At 34.3% G+C, this 15,737-nt stretch overlaps 4 protein-coding genes across 4 annotated transcripts in view; 1 reads left to right on the top strand and 3 right to left on the bottom strand.

Moving 5' to 3' along the window:
- Nos (Nitric oxide synthase) overlaps nucleotides 1-1,369 on the top strand; it is a 30,128-nt gene extending 28,759 nt beyond the window's left edge. Inside the window, exons 17-19 of the mRNA XM_065318202.1 lie at nucleotides 1-265; nucleotides 332-523; nucleotides 579-1,369. Coding sequence (XP_065174274.1) covers nucleotides 1-265; nucleotides 332-523; nucleotides 579-689 — 568 coding nt within the window. The 3' untranslated portion in view covers nucleotides 690-1,369. The remainder of the gene's footprint in view (nucleotides 266-331; nucleotides 524-578) is intronic.
- A 3,227-nt stretch (nucleotides 1,370-4,596) lies between these two features.
- On the bottom strand, nucleotides 4,597-6,409 carry LOC135789767 (uncharacterized). The gene has a single exon (XM_065299757.1). The coding sequence runs from the start codon at nucleotides 6,360-6,362 to the stop codon at nucleotides 4,848-4,850; it is 1,515 nt and encodes a 504-aa protein (XP_065155829.1). The 5' UTR covers nucleotides 6,363-6,409; the 3' UTR covers nucleotides 4,597-4,847.
- Nucleotides 6,410-6,736: 327 nt separating this feature from the next.
- Nucleotides 6,737-11,072, bottom strand: mus301 (mutagen-sensitive 301). The gene is given in 15 exon segments (XM_065299756.1): nucleotides 6,737-6,891; nucleotides 6,956-7,474; nucleotides 7,548-7,705; nucleotides 7,766-7,895; nucleotides 7,955-8,514; nucleotides 8,577-8,701; nucleotides 8,770-8,915; nucleotides 8,972-9,180; nucleotides 9,233-9,380; nucleotides 9,382-9,507; nucleotides 9,567-9,745; nucleotides 9,806-10,155; nucleotides 10,188-10,266; nucleotides 10,269-10,508; nucleotides 10,561-11,072. Coding segments are annotated over 15 exon segments (3,486 nt in total). The 5' UTR covers nucleotides 11,000-11,072; the 3' UTR covers nucleotides 6,737-6,813.
- A 70-nt stretch (nucleotides 11,073-11,142) lies between these two features.
- On the bottom strand, nucleotides 11,143-13,143 carry LOC135789765 (T-cell immunomodulatory protein). Its single transcript, XM_065299755.1, has one exon. The coding sequence runs from the start codon at nucleotides 13,053-13,055 to the stop codon at nucleotides 11,283-11,285; it is 1,773 nt and encodes a 590-aa protein (XP_065155827.1). The 5' UTR covers nucleotides 13,056-13,143; the 3' UTR covers nucleotides 11,143-11,282.
- Between the last annotated feature and the right edge of the window lie 2,594 nt (nucleotides 13,144-15,737).

Below are 15,737 nucleotides of genomic sequence, written 5' to 3'. Positions count from 1 at the left end.
GGCGCCTAATTTCTATCTTCCATCAGATTCAACACGACCGATTATCCTGGTCGGTCCGGGGACGGGTATCGCCCCGTTCCGGGCCTTCTGGCAGCAGCGGCTCAGCCTGCTCGAGGGCAAAGCGGAGCTGGGTAAGTGCTGGCTGTTCTTCGGGTGTCGCGCCAACGAATTGGACCTGTACAAAGAGGAGAAGGAAGAAATGCGGCGCAAAGGTGTATTGACGCGTGTTTTCTTAGCATTATCGCGTGAACCCAACGTCAAAAAGGTACACAATGCATTAAATACGTACACACAAAATGGCGGACTTATACATAACCTTTAATAATTTCAGACGTACGTGCAGGACTTGGCCTTGGCCGAAGCGGCCGAAATCTATAAAATGTTAGTGTTGGAACGTGGTCACTTTTATGTCTGTGGTGATTGCACAATGGCGGAACACGTTTATCAAACCTTAAAGACCATAATACAGAAGCATGGTAACTTGAGTGAAGAGCAAATGGAAGGTTTAATGCTTAAAATGAGGGTATAATTCAATTTCTAAAAATTTTGAGGTTAAATTTAACATAACCTTGTTTCAGGATGAAAATCGTTATCACGAAGACATTTTCGGTATTACTTTGCGAACGGCTGAGGTACACAATCGATCCAGAGAATCGGCCCGTATCCGAATGGCCTCCGATGGTGTCTGATAACAGATTATATGATAACACAGTTTTAATTCTTAACACAACTAAACTAACTAACCAAAAAATTCACATTTCTAATGCATAACGATTTCAGGTAAGCAATAAGTATATTAATAAATGACTAACATTCTTCAAGGATTTCAGAATGCAAATGATCGCGATTTTTATTAAAGCTATATAAATATCATGTACAGGGTGTTTAAGTACATTTAGGTACTTTAAGTTTGGAACCAAAAGATAAAGTTAAACATAATCAAATTCTATTGCACAAATAATTGTTGAATAACTGAATAACTGAGTTGAGTAATTTATAAACAGAGAACTAATCATTGAGCGTTAAATTCTGGTTGTGTTGCGCAATCTCAGGTATGTGACATTAAGGAACACCCTGTGCAAATATTATATCTATCGATTTATCCAAGTAACAATGGTGGCGTGTGTATTGTACGTATACATATAAATATGAGCGACGGCGGCGGCGGTGTTTATTTGTTTGCATGAGTAAATTTCTATGTCATACTTCGAAGTGTTGTGGCTTTAATTCTGGGATTGATAACTTCTCGATATACATTCTCGCTGTGACTTAATTGTATTATATCATGATATTGTGTGCGTACTGAGAACTGTAAGAATCTTATTGTAATTGAAATTTTAATCAAATAATCATCGAAATATTTTAACAACCAACGTTATCGTTATTTTCCTTGTGGAATTAATTTTATATTGTAATATTTTATGAGTATCTGGGATAATGGATTTTCTGACTTCCATATTTGACAAATATTATTCATAGTATAGGAATTGGTGACCCTTTGGGCAATGCCTTATCGTTTGGACGAAAAGGTATACCCGTCATCGGGTAGCACCCTTGGGTAGCACCCTTCCCCCACCACAACTATAAGTAGGTACTCACGGTTTGCAGACGAGCGCGCGTTGGCTGCGTATTTTTCCCCCACCACTTTATGCGGGTACTCCGAAGGTATAAAAGGGCAGCACGCTGTGCACCAGGCGCTTAGTCATGCCTGAGTCTTCCAGCAGTCCAGTCGCAGCTCCCTAAACACCTCTTCTTGCTCTTTGGACATTTGGCTTCACTCAGGAAGTGAGGTTACACTATTTCCACCGCACTGTGTGTACCACGAAGTATAGATATAAGGAGTCCGAACGTCATGTTAAATTAATGGTCACGATCTAGGGGACCAAACATTCGCCAATAGAGCGCGCCACTATGCGTTAGTGTACGCGTTTAAATACTTACATTACTATGGACATCGCCAATATTTCACAAGATACATGAAATTATGACATATTTTAAATCTTTGGACTATTAGTTATAAATTAATTGTTTATAACACATATTTTTCAAAGATATTACTCACCTTTGATGCTTTGAATAAAACTACTTTTTCTACCTTCTCACTAGTCTTTCGGCCACTAAATCATCCTGGAATAGCACAACACCTTCCCATTTTTTTAACACTACTAATTTTCAATAAATAAATTAGTTCAAAAAAATAATACTATCACGTTCCAATTCAAATTAATGTATACATACATATAAAAGTTAACAATATGGATAACGCATTCGACCAAGTTAAAAAATATGTATTTTTAAATTTAATTGAATTCAATTAAACATTCACAAACCAGTACGTGTTTACGTGTAATAATAATCACGAAGTATCTAAACACAGGAACGTCATGTAAACAAATTGTCTCAATGTTGCTATGAACACGAACCAACGTACATCGATTCACTAGTGATTCAAGCGCAGCCAGTGGCAGAAAGGAGAACTATTAGCTTTGTATATAATTGTGAACCCTGACTACGACGAAAAAGCCTATACCGTTCGGACTCCTTATATCTATACTTCGTGGTGTGTACACTCGCGACTGCAAACTGTGTCTGAATTGTTGTGACTAACATATGGCAAACTAAACCAATATTTCGCTTATTTAATGCAGATATCTATAAGATATCGAAGCCCCTCTGAGAAACAATTTAAAAACTATATTTAAAACATTTTACTTTCAATTTGCTTTTATTTTATAAACGAACCAAATTTACTCTTAATAAAACCTAAACTATTTTTATAAAAACGTCGCCAGTTAACAATTTCACCAATAAATACTAATGTACCAATAAAACACCCTATACAAAGCGCATAAAACGCTCCTTGTAGTTCATCAAGTTCCAATGATTTGTTCGACTCACTCAAATGAAACGCATACATTGAATTATACAAATCCGCTTGTTTTGCTGCATGCACATCATGTGCTCGTATCTGTGCGTATTTAGCTAACATCAAACCGTGTTCCCTAGCTTGTCTTATCACTTCATCGAAGAGACGCTTCAATGGAGAATCTTTCTTAAAATAAATCACAAATTTAAACTCTCCGAAACACTTAGGTAACACCATTAAGTTTTGTTTTTCGTAATCATTTAATTTAGCAATTGGTATTGCATATCTAGCGGGTAATATATCACAAAAATAACACACCTTTTCAGATTCAGTAATATTCGGTATATAAACCATTCTATCAGCTATTTTAGGCAGAAAATGATCAGGTGACGACTTTAATATATCATGAATATTCTGCTCTGCTTCGTAACACTCCAATTCTTGATTATAAACATCTTGATATGTTCTAATCGGCGTAGTAAACCGTGGTTTAGTCAAAATCATTGTAAAACCCGCTGATATTGCTGTTACTAATAAAACAGTTGTCATCAGCCATGTTGCATATATAATACTGCTACTTGCATGCGTCAATCTGGGTTTTGTACAAATAAATAAAGTTTTATAGACTTCCAAAAACGCACGAATGAAAGGCAACCCTTCAAACCATTTATACAACAAACTTACAACAATAACCACACAAATAATCACCACCCACATGTTTAAATACAACGGTTGGAATGTAAACGTCGCCATTGGTAATAATTTCGGTTTGGGGACCAACATCGAAGCGCATGTTTGAAACAACGGAATGGAAAAATCCACGCCAAGTTGTATTCCTCTAATGTCCCATGAACCACCCAGACCTAGATCTACTTTATTTTGCATAACATCTGCTTCTACATAAGATAATTGTTCATCGTCATAGCATTTAAGGTTATATTCTGCGTCTGGCAATGCTAAGTCCAATACAAAACTTTCTATACCATCGATTAATTTATCCTCTTTACATTTTACAAATGGCATGAATTGTAGAGCTGATACATCTATGATTAACTCAGGTGCAGGACGCCATCTTGTTGTTCTTATTTTGAGTCGATCCTCAAGGATATCATCAGTTAACTTGAGACAATCACGAATAGCGTATAGATCTACACTGATTATATCATTATTATGCATTTGTATATTGAGCAAATAAACATGGAGGCCATTAACATAATCAAAACTTTTGTAATGTGCACATCTTTGTTGAAAGTTGTAATTTTTATCAATGTTTTGATTCACGATGAGAATTCGTAGATTTATTTTGTTATAGAAAGGATAACTTCTAAATTCTTCAAAGTTATCGCTTTCTACAAGTATATATCCTGATGGTATGCACATTTTGGGGAGTAGCACAATGGGCATTCCAATTTCATGAAATACTTGATCAAGTAATTCTGTTCGTGTGCCAAAATAATAAACACAACTCATCACGGGATAAACATGTTGAATAATATTAGCAATCAATTGGATGGCACTCACAGTTGTTTCGTTTACATGATTGAACCACATTATGTAGATACTAATAATAGTCACTCTCAGAGTTGATTTTTATAACTAAAGTGTGATTCGAGGTATATGCGGTATTTCAATTGCTGATTGAATTGTAAAGTTCCATTACACGATAAACATCAACGACAATGACATTGGTAGCAGCATGGTTTGGTAACGGGTTTAAGTGTTTATTGTAGTTAAATAATATTGACGTGTATTGTAAAAAATGAAAGTAAATAACAATGTAAATACAATGAAATACTAAGTGCATTAGGTGAGTATAAATATTTAGAGTCATGTATGTGGAAAAATACATTGTTATTGTTATCAACATTGTATATCCGTATCCCGTTACATTTTTTTGTCACAAGCTACCACAGCAGCCATCTTGTCACTTGTAATTCAAGTAATCTCCAATTTTACCAAATTTTAATCAATTATAATCAATTCAAGGGCGATAAAACAATATTCTATTATCATAATACTGATAATAAGCAAGTTCTCCCATAAAAACTAACAAACCAAGAAAATTTCCAATACACAGCGCGTATAATGCCCCTTGTGCTTCATCCAATTCCAATGACTTACTTGACTCATCCAAATGAAAAGCATACTTTGATTTAAACATATCCGTTTGTTTACTTGAATGTACATCATTGGCTTTAATATATCTCATTCGACCACTAATCAAACCGTGTTCTCTTGCTTGGTTTATTACAGCATTGAAAAGTCGCTTCAACGGCGAATTTTCCTTAAAATAACTTACAAATTTATACTCTCCGTAACAATTCGGTAAAATCATCAAGTTCTCCATGCTGTACTCGTCTAATTCTGTTGATGGTATTACATATTCATTAGGTAACACATCACAAAACAAACACGTATGATCTCTGGTAATACCCTCAGTTGTAAACTTGATTCTATTTCCAATTAAACGTAGATATTTATCATTGGATGAGTTCATTATGTCAGAAACATAGTTTTCAGGCTCATAACATTCCAAGCCATGGTCATAAACATCTTTAAATGTTGTAATAGGTGTAGTAAAGCGTGGTCTCGTCAAAATCATTGTAAAACCAGCTGACATTGCTGTTGTTATTAAAACACATGTCATTAACCATGTTACATACATAATTTTGCTTGGTATGCGTGTTAATTTGTGTGATGGAGCATCAACTATAGTTTTATACACTTCCATGAACGCTTGAAAGAATGGTAACTTCTCTAACCATCCATGAATGATTGTTACAAGAATAATGACAAAAATAATAGCAAGCCACATGTCCAAATTTAACGCTTGGAATGAAAACGTTTGTATTGGTAAGAGTTTTGGTTTGGGTACTAGCATCGTAGCACATGTTTGAAATAATGGCGCTGCAAAATCCACACCAATTTGTATTCCTTTGATGTCCCACGCGCCTCCGAAACCTATATCAGCTCTCTGTGCTGCTACATCTTCTTCTACTTGAGTCCACTTACCAAAACTATAACATTGCAAGGCATAATTAACATTTGGTAACGCCATATGGAATATAAACGTTTCTATTCCGCCAATTAGACGATTTTCATCACAATCTATAAAAGGCATGAATTGTGTGGCTGAGACAGCAATTGTTTGTTCTGGAGACGGACGCCATCTTGTTGTGCGGACTTTCAGACGGTTTTCTAGTTCATCTTGTGATAGTTTTGCACAATCTCTAATGGCATAAAAGTCTAACCCGATTATATTATTATTACTTATCCTTATATGAAGTAAATAAACGTGTAGACCGACATCATGATCAAAACTTTTATAGTGTTTGCATCTTTGCTGAAAATTATAATCAGCACGTTGATTAACAATCAAAAGTCTGAGATTTCTTTTCGTGTAGAAATTATAATGACGAAAATTTTCAAATGTTTCGTCCTCTGCAAGTAAATATCCTGTTGGTATACACATACTAGGAATAAACACAACTGGCATTCCAAGTTCATAAAACACCTGATCAAGCAATTCTGTTCGTAGACCTAGATAATAAACACATCTCAGTTGCGGATACACTTGTTGAATGATACTCGCAATCAAATGAATGGCATTAACTGTTGTTTCATTCACAGAAGTAAACCACATGCTGCACACATCAAAATGGCTGGCGGCGTTGTCCGATAGAGTTAATTTTATCGACTGGTTTAAAAAGTTGGAGTTTATGGAATTGTTAGCTTTCATTGTCTGATAATAATCTATGACTATGTGATACTGAACTACCTTGTAAATAAATAAAAAATGAAAGTGAATAACGAAGTTAACTACATGAACATAACTATGTTATACTTGCCTGCTATGCGTGATTAAAAATATTGTAACAAGATTTTTCGTTTAATGACACAAATCCCTTTATGGAATACAAAAATAGAAAATAATTGAAATGTTTACATTAAATATTCAGGTTGACACCTTCGAGGACATCTTCCGCTTCCTCTCTGAGGTTTTCAACTTTTTCCAAAAGAATCATCTAAAGAAAAACAAAAATAAGTAATTATGCACATACTACATTAATATATTTGATGAGAACATACTTTAGCAGCTGCAATTAGTTGATTCGCCAGTTTGCGACTCATAAAGTCCATTTCCTGCATTAATTTCTCAGGTTCAGCACGCGCTACACTTTGCAGAGTCTTATATCCTGCATTGAATAATTGTTTAGCACGGTTCTGTTTCACCGATGGTAATTTCATAAGCGGGATGAGTTCCTTAACGCAACAATGTGATAATCTGTCGGACATTCCTTTCAACAGTAGTGAAAACGCCCAAAACTCATCAAATTCACCGCAAAAGTGGTAAACATTTGATGCGAATGATGCGGCTGAAGTCATTAGGTTCTGAATGAGTCCTCGATTCACTTCGTATTTGACTGCAACCTCATACACGGACATTTCATTCCATAAATCGTATAACATGAGGGTGACATAGAAACGATTCATGACGCGTTCAGATATTTCGGTTATTTTACGATTTGTAAGCAGTTTACCAGCGACAGCATCGGTAAAACCAAGGACTTTAGCTGTTTGGACTTCTTTTTCGTTCAGTTTCGTATACTAAACACACATAATCAATGAATATTAACAAATTATAAATATTTTTGGTCAAAGAATGAATATTGATAGTTACCAGTGAATAATATAATGATTTCCTTGGATTTACTTGCTCAGCAATTTGGTATGGGGTAACTAGATACATTAAATGCAAACCAGTGAATAGAACAAGACTGGATTGAGCTTTAAGAAGATCTTCATACAGTATGTGAGCTCGACTTAAATCTAAACCACCTAAGAATACAAAATCAACAATATTTTCACATCTTTCAGTGTAAAACACAAAAAACTTACCTTTAATAGCAGCAGATCCCAGCTTACTAATTTCCATCGGAGTGTTGTTGTCAACATTTATCACAGTTTTCGGTTTGCGTGGTCCATACCGCTGTGATTGTGTTGCTGGATTCTGTGTGACTGACGCCATCTTAAAAACATACACCACAGTAAGTAACATTTACAATTTCTATACAATATAAAACTTACTGAGCTTTCCAACTCAGCAGTAATGCTATTATTCAACACGCATTGACTCTCCATCGCAGTAGTTTTCAACGCGCCACATTTAAACAATTGTTTAATGGCCTGCCGCGTGGCTTGTCGTACATCCACCCCTAAACGATTAGCTTGTACCGCCATTAAAGTCTGCCCTGCTAAATTCTGCAACTCTCGCTTTGTAACAGCCAATTTCAAAGATACACAACTAAGTAGAAAGTTCTGAAGTCCATCACACGAATTCTCGTGCATGGAAGATAAAGCAATATCCATTGGAGATAAAAACAATTCTTTGATACGCCCCAATTCATTCGGGGTGCATATTATTATACTCTCGCCTGTTTCACCGAAACCAGCACGGCCTGCGCGACCTACCATTTGTTTATATCTAGATAAACTTATAAACTCACGACCGACATAGGGATTTCTGATTATCACACGTTTAGCAGGCAAATTTACACCGGCTGCTAAAGTAGACGTGCAACAAATAACAGAAACAATGCCCTGACGGAAAGCGTCTTCTATTAAACGTCGCTCTTCCGAAGTAAGACCTAAATATTGATTAATTTAAATATTTCTGAGTTAAAATATAAGCAAATATAAAGTAAAATACCTGAATGGTGATAGGCAATGCCATAATCAATTGTCAAAGCTAGAACTTTACACAAAGATCCAACTTCTTCTTTTAATGCTCTTTTTAAGAGTTGTTTTTGTTCAAAATTATGCTTTTTTAAGTCTCTGTAAAATAACAAACCATATATTTAACAAATTTGAAGTAAATATGATAAAATTTATATTATACTTACTGATCTATTACTTTACACAACAAATTAGCAACATTCTCGCAATTTTGACGAGTTTTACAAAATATTAAACAAGATGCTTCAGGAATAACATCCATTACCAAGCCACCTAGGTGATCAGGATCAACTTTAGTTAAATGTTCAGCATTCTAAAACATTATTACTACATTTAGTAAACAATTAACTCTAAACTGAAAGAAAATACTTTATAATAATCGACAGTCTTCTCATGAAGGAGTATATCTTGACTATCTGTAGATTGTTTATTAACAATAGCAACTTCATTCTGGCACTTGACATATTCAACAAGTTCAACAGGTCGAAAGTCTCTTGAATAAACATCAGCATTGAGGAATTCACAGAGTTCTGATATGTTACCGATTGTTGCACTCATTCCAACCATTTGAATTTTATCTAAAATAATACTAATAACACAACTAATCAAAAATCAAGCGTGTCTTCTTACTTTTAAGCATTTTTATCTTTGTAAGTAAAGTTTCCAAGCATGCGCCGCGACTTCCATCGCCCAAGAGATGCAGTTCATCGATAACAATCAATCCGATTTCATCAGTTCGATCATTCTCGATTAAACTATTCATTAAACCCAGCGCTTTTTTCGATAGTACAGATAAACACTGAGTTTTTACGACGTCTTTGCCTAGGAGGATAGTTACCTTTACCAGCTGCATATTCTTCAACTAAGAATTCCAAAGCGACTGCAAATGGTGACATAGCCCACACCTAAATATTACATGAATAATGATTATTAAATGATTTGCATTATTAGACAATAAAATTACTTTTTCTTGTACAATAGCAACATATGGCAATATAAATATAGCATTTTTACGTCTGCATAAAATTTCTCGCAGAATTAACACCTCGGCAACCAAAGTTTTACCTCCGCTGGTTGGCAAAGCATAAACAAGGTTTTTTCTTTGGGCAATTGCGGGTAAATTCAAACATTCATGTTGCCAATCTAAAATTTCATCGAATTTGATTTAAAATACAATGAATAACATGTTTATTATTAAATTACCATAAAGTTTATTAATCCCTTTATAAACTTTAAACAAATCCTTGACTCTATCTGGCAAAGCAAAAAAATCTCCATGTCTAATAAACTTATCTTCCTCAGTATCATCTTTTTCATGGAGAGTCTTATTCTGTAAGTTACTTTGTGTCAAAGTTTTGTTAATATTGTCACTTAAAGCATCCTTTAACAATTTCGATATAGAATTATCTGTTTTCGAAAAGTTCATGTCAGCATTTGATAGAAAACTCTCATCTGTCCACTCGATTTGATCCTTATTCAAGTTGACACTCTCATTGGCATGTTGTAGAACTTTTTTCATAAGTTGAGGACTCTTGAAAGTTTTTCCAATAACTCTTCAACTTTGTTTCGCTTGTTGAAAACGGACTCATTCATTGTTAAATTAAATTCTTTTTCTAATTCATTATTGCCCATGAGACAAATTGTCTTCTCAACACAATCAAAACTTTCTGCAACTTCTTTTTATACTGTGATGACTTGAATAGATCACACAGGGCATCATTGAAGGTTGTATCAAATATATCTGGTCTAGATTTCAATGAAAGAGGTTTATTAGTTAGTGGAGTATTGGAAATATTCTTCAATGGTTGACTTTTGTGGATTTGTTTGATTTTAGTGATTGCATTTTCAATTTGATTCATGAATTGAGTATTATCACAGTATTGTGTAAATTGAAATTCATCTAAGTCTAAAATAATGATTTTATTCAGAATAATTATAAAAGTAGTAAATTATCTTACCTGTGTTAGTCTTCTTGGTTGTTGCATTCATCTCAGCAAAGGGATCATTCACAACAAATTCATTTAATTGAGAAATTGAAAGAAAATCATCACCAGTACTTTTATTTAATTTTTCTTGCTCTTGTTTTTGTAATAACAAATCCCTTTGCAACATTTCATTAAAAACTAGTGAATCATCTACTGCTTCTTTGGGTTTCTTAGATACACTACTTTGTGCTGGACTTTCCAGTGAACGTTTCAAGAGATTCTTCCTTATAGAACTTTTATTGTGATGTCTAGCTCTAGATTGGTTGCTTCGTGACTTGTTATCTTGACTAGATTTCTTCATAAAAAAGGAAGATGAAGCCTCATCATCCGATGCTTCTATTATATCACCAAATGGACTCTGGGGCACTTGTTTGCTATCATTTTTAGACGTTCCTGGCTTTGGTTCGTTCATTTTTTAAGTTTTTACAAAGTATTTACATTTATAACCTAGAAACAAGAACAGTTCAACTTGTTTTGACCGTTTTTCAACTCTACACTAGCGACATAACAAAAAATCCGTTACATTTTCTCGAACTACAAAAGAAACAGTGCAGGTTTATTTAAAAGTTACTTTTATTAAATTAGAATCACATTAAAACTAAACAAGTACCTATTCATATAATTATACATTGTGCAAAACAACAAATATAAGTAAGTTAAATAACATTATTCAAAATCAGGATCAGTATCACACATCACATTGCATCAAAATGGAATCTATTCGATTCGGAAAGCCGCTCCTTCTTATCATCCTGCCGTTCTTTCCAATGCAAAGCTCCGATTATAATAATAATAAAACCACACACTCCAGTGAGCGCCGCAACGGACATAAGAATCAATTTGCTCGGCGTAACAAATAACTGCGCCTTCCATTTTGCGGGTTCAGCTGGCGGCCATGGTACAATCACGATCTGCGAGTTGGGAATAATCTGCGTCCACAATCTCGAGTGATTCGACAATCCAACTGTAACAATCTCAACAAAATTGGGCGCACGACCCAATCCAAAGATATTATATGGTAAATTCAATGAGAAATGAGCTGATTGTGGTAATTGAGTCGACATTGCATGACGAGTATTTCCTTCCTGCGTTGTGGTACTGTAAGAAATCGTAGGACCCGGAAGATTTGTTCCGTAAGTCCTGCGTTTCTTTCCAACTCTACCCATGATCATGGGATTACTTTTATCGTTATTCAATCCGGTCAAAACCATAACCTTCACGAAATTTGCATCGTAATCTAGACTATTCTTAAACGCTGCTGCTTTATAAGCGCTGCCATTTTTTTGCACCAAAATGACATCCAGGATACCATCTTGATAAAAATCAAAATACGTACCCATTACTGTACCGGATTTAAACGGACTCAGTGCATTCCATCGCACTTGATATGTTCTTGTAAAGTTTCCGCATCCTGTCTCGCATGGAACATTCTCCAGCATGAAAGTTTGTGGTTCGCCATCAACTAATTGCGACAGCGTCGCTAGCAAATCAGGATATCCATCCATATTAAAATCACCACTTCTTAGAGTAACTGTGTTCACATACTTGCTTCCTTGTTTATAAAACTTCCAATTATTGTTATGCATGTCTTTAAGATTTATCTGCAAGTCATGCCATTTATTGTCAGCGTAAACCAAGAGTGCTGATCCTTTACAATCATAATCCTGACACACTGGTGTAACCAAATCCATTCTTCCTCTGAGTTCAACATCCAGGAACAAAGATTGTCCAATATATTGTCCATCAGGATGTGGAATAGTTGAGTTATAAATGAATTCTTTCTTTTCTTGGCCCAGCCACACTTCAAAGTTGTTTTTAGTTGTTATGAATAAATCAGCAGTGTTATCATTGTTTAAATCAAGGAAAGCATGTGCATGTGGTGTGGCAATTTCAGTTTTGGGATGATTGGTCATTGCGATTTTCTGTGGTTTGTCGCGTTTGTTGTTAAAGATCCAAAAACTTCGATTTTCTTCAAAATCCAAGCCAAATAAGTCAATAATCATGTCCTGATTATAGTCAATTGCTAAAGGTTGGCCTTGCAGTTCAAGTGTGTGCTCACTCGTGCAGTTTAGATGATTTGCACCACCAAAATTGATGTAAACCAGTGTTTTTCCAGACTCACTATTTAAGGTGGTGACGAGTACGTCCATGAAAGCATCGCCGTCAAAATCGCCTGGAACAACGCTGGTGATTGTGTCCTCATAAGAGCATTTCAACGGATGACTGAATGATGTGCGTAGAAGAGGTTCTTCTTCATATCCGAGGAGGATTTCCATTGTACGGCCATTTTCACGCAGGACGAACACGTCCGTAAGTTCATCGGAATTGAAATCACCAAAAGCAGCGGGCATTCCATCCACAAGCGGGCCGAATACTTTACTTGTTATATCGCTGCTGTTAATCAACGATAAACAGGAGGCAAGGAATACTCCTAAGAGTATTTTCTTCATGGTTGTGAGATGGTTCATGTACACATTGCTCTGGAGAACTGATGTAAAACTGTTTATGAAATGGTCAGCAGGACAGCAGGAATACTTGTCAGCTGATTGTCAAATAAGCTGACAAGATAGGCAACCAACTTTGCACCCAACGCAACAATAAAATGCATAACATGACTACTAAAAGTAGTAAAAATCAAGTTAACAATAAATAGAATTGATTGTTAATACAAGAACACCATAACTAAATACTAATTCACATTATATAACAATCATTAATAATAGTTAACTGCCAAAATCAGTTCTTTTGTCACAGCAGAACAATTGCCTGAAAAAACCTGCTTTATTGATCTAATGAACGATTTATTAACAATAATCACATATATTAAACATAATTTCTTCCTGCATTATTAAAGTGTATATTTAAAATACTCGCCGGCCGTCATATTATTGATTGTTTCGTACAGTTTTCAATTAGACTTTTTATATGTACTCTATTTCCTTTGTTACATCTGGCTTGACTCACATCAGCTATTTTATATTCCACGTTTTTGGTCCGGTGGAATACAAAAGAATTTAATTTATTGTTAGTCCAAACTAGATTTGCTCCAAAGTCTATCCTAATTAATACAAAATGCAGAGTGCAAGGTTAATGCAGAATCATCAATATTCTAAAATGTCAGTTTTATTACTTTATTTTTTACTTTGTAAACAACTAAAAAATATTAGCTTTCATTTTGTCTACAATTTACTGAATTCGTGCGTTTATTATCGTTAAGTTGCATTTACTTATCATCGAGCGCCAATAACTAACAATGTGCGCAAGGCAACGACGCAGATTATCACGAAAATGTATCGGAAGCAAACCAGTTTGGCCTTACAACAATACACGACTGCTTTTTCCAACTTCAAAAATATGCGCTGCTTTTGTGATTTGTTTATTAATCTAATTTTAAGGCGAAGTTTAACAACGCAATGGCGTAGATTACTAGAACACGAAACACGTAAAAGGAATTACCTGACGTAAAGTTATTTTTGTTTTTGTCAAGCGGAAAAACAAATTATACGGGTTTTTAAAGAATTCTTAGAATTTCCCATGAATGAAAAGCGTTGTTCATGTAATAACTTTATAAAACATATGAATATTGATGAAAGTATTGACGAGATGCAATAAAGTGAATTTATTTAGTTTTTACGATGCGTGGGCAATGAGAGTTTGGCTTCATAATCTATGCCCCACTGACTGCAAGTGTAAAAATAGCGTCCGAAATCAAGGGAACTCTCAAGTCAATAAATACTCGCCATTATTTATATCTCACAAAGTGGCTGCACTCGTAAAATTACAAGTAAATGTTCACAAACTGCAATTGCAAAGCATTTATCAATGGCGTAACTTAAAATATTAAAAAACCAAAGAATTTAGTTAAAACTTTTCCTTTTGTTAAAAATTCTCAGAACAATATCTAATATCACCTCACCTGCGACAATTAATTTCGTGATATTTTTGGGGAATTACCAACTTACCACTTAACGACAGTTGACGTAAAACTGAATATAAAAACTCCAAAGTAAACAAAGTCTACAACCGAAAATAACAAGAACTGGAGTTAATAAATTCTAACATGAAACTTTTCACAGTTTATTCATTAAATTAATACATTTCGTGGTTAGTTTTATAGTTAGTACATGTACCTACACGGTTACCATGCAAAAAACTTATTGAAAAGTGTGTTAATATCGAAACCTGTAAATTTATTAGAATATTACCGGAAAATTTTTGTTTATGACACCTTTGTCATGTTATCTTTAGGGTTATTGCTGATATATTGTCGCAAATGTGTAATTTAATCTAATATCGATTGAATTTCCATTTGAATTCACGATTCAGACACAATAAGACACCATGGCATAATGATTATGACGGATTGTGTTCACTCGCTCGAATTTTGCTAACGATAGTAACGCGAGTAATGACGTCATTGGTGATGGCAAGTTACATTAACATAAACATCTACATTCACATTTGCATAGCAAAAAATACGGATTCGGGCAATGTGAAGGTCAGATCTATGATTAAATTTGGCGTAAATTAAAGCATATTTAATGCTTAATCAATATCGGTATAAAATTATCGAAAAAAATCGCGCCAAGGATGAAATATCATCAATAAACTAACAAATCGTAAATTAATTAACATTATAATGCAAAAACAAGATGTTTTTCTAGTTGGAAGATACACAATAATAGTTTTTCTAATTTTAGAATACATATTATGATTTTTTGGCAATATAAAAAGCCATAAAAAGTCTGTGTTTGCCCAAAGTTATCATTTTGAATTGATTATTTAGAAATTTGAAGATATTTTCCAAAATTATAAGAATTAACATATTTATTGAACTAAAATTATTAATAATCTAAACATATTTGCACTGTAGACGTAAATAAATTGTTTTAGAATTTGTTTCAACACAAAGATACATATTGATGGATTTTGCAAAGCAATAATGAGTAAAAATGTTAATAATTAATTTTACCATTATTCATGCATAAATAGTGTATTTTTGTACACTAGGTCATAAAATATATCAAGTAGCACGTTGTGAATTTACAAACATTGCCTAAATTTACCGTTTTGTTGTTTTTAATGCAAAAAATCATTTTTCTACAAAAAAATTGCAAAAGTGAATTTTTCACCAAAATATCACATAAAAA

Source organism: Atheta coriaria, unplaced genomic scaffold (assembly GCF_025399875.1).
Source record: "Atheta coriaria isolate IRGN ID8LTWV9N9 unplaced genomic scaffold, Caltech_Dcor_3.1 hic_scaffold_3_pilon, whole genome shotgun sequence".
Taxonomy (NCBI): Eukaryota; Metazoa; Arthropoda; class Insecta; order Coleoptera; family Staphylinidae; genus Dalotia; species Dalotia coriaria.
This window is presented reverse-complemented; position numbering and strand designations above follow the sequence as displayed.

Excerpts from the sequence above, each read along its gene's own strand:
- LOC135789767 (XM_065299757.1), bottom strand. The coding sequence starts at position 6,362 with ATGCCAGTTGTGTTTATTCCTAGTATGTGTATACCAACAGGATATTTA.
- LOC135789765 (XM_065299755.1), bottom strand. The coding sequence starts at position 13,055 with ATGAACCATCTCACAACCATGAAGAAAATACTCTTAGGAGTATTCCTT.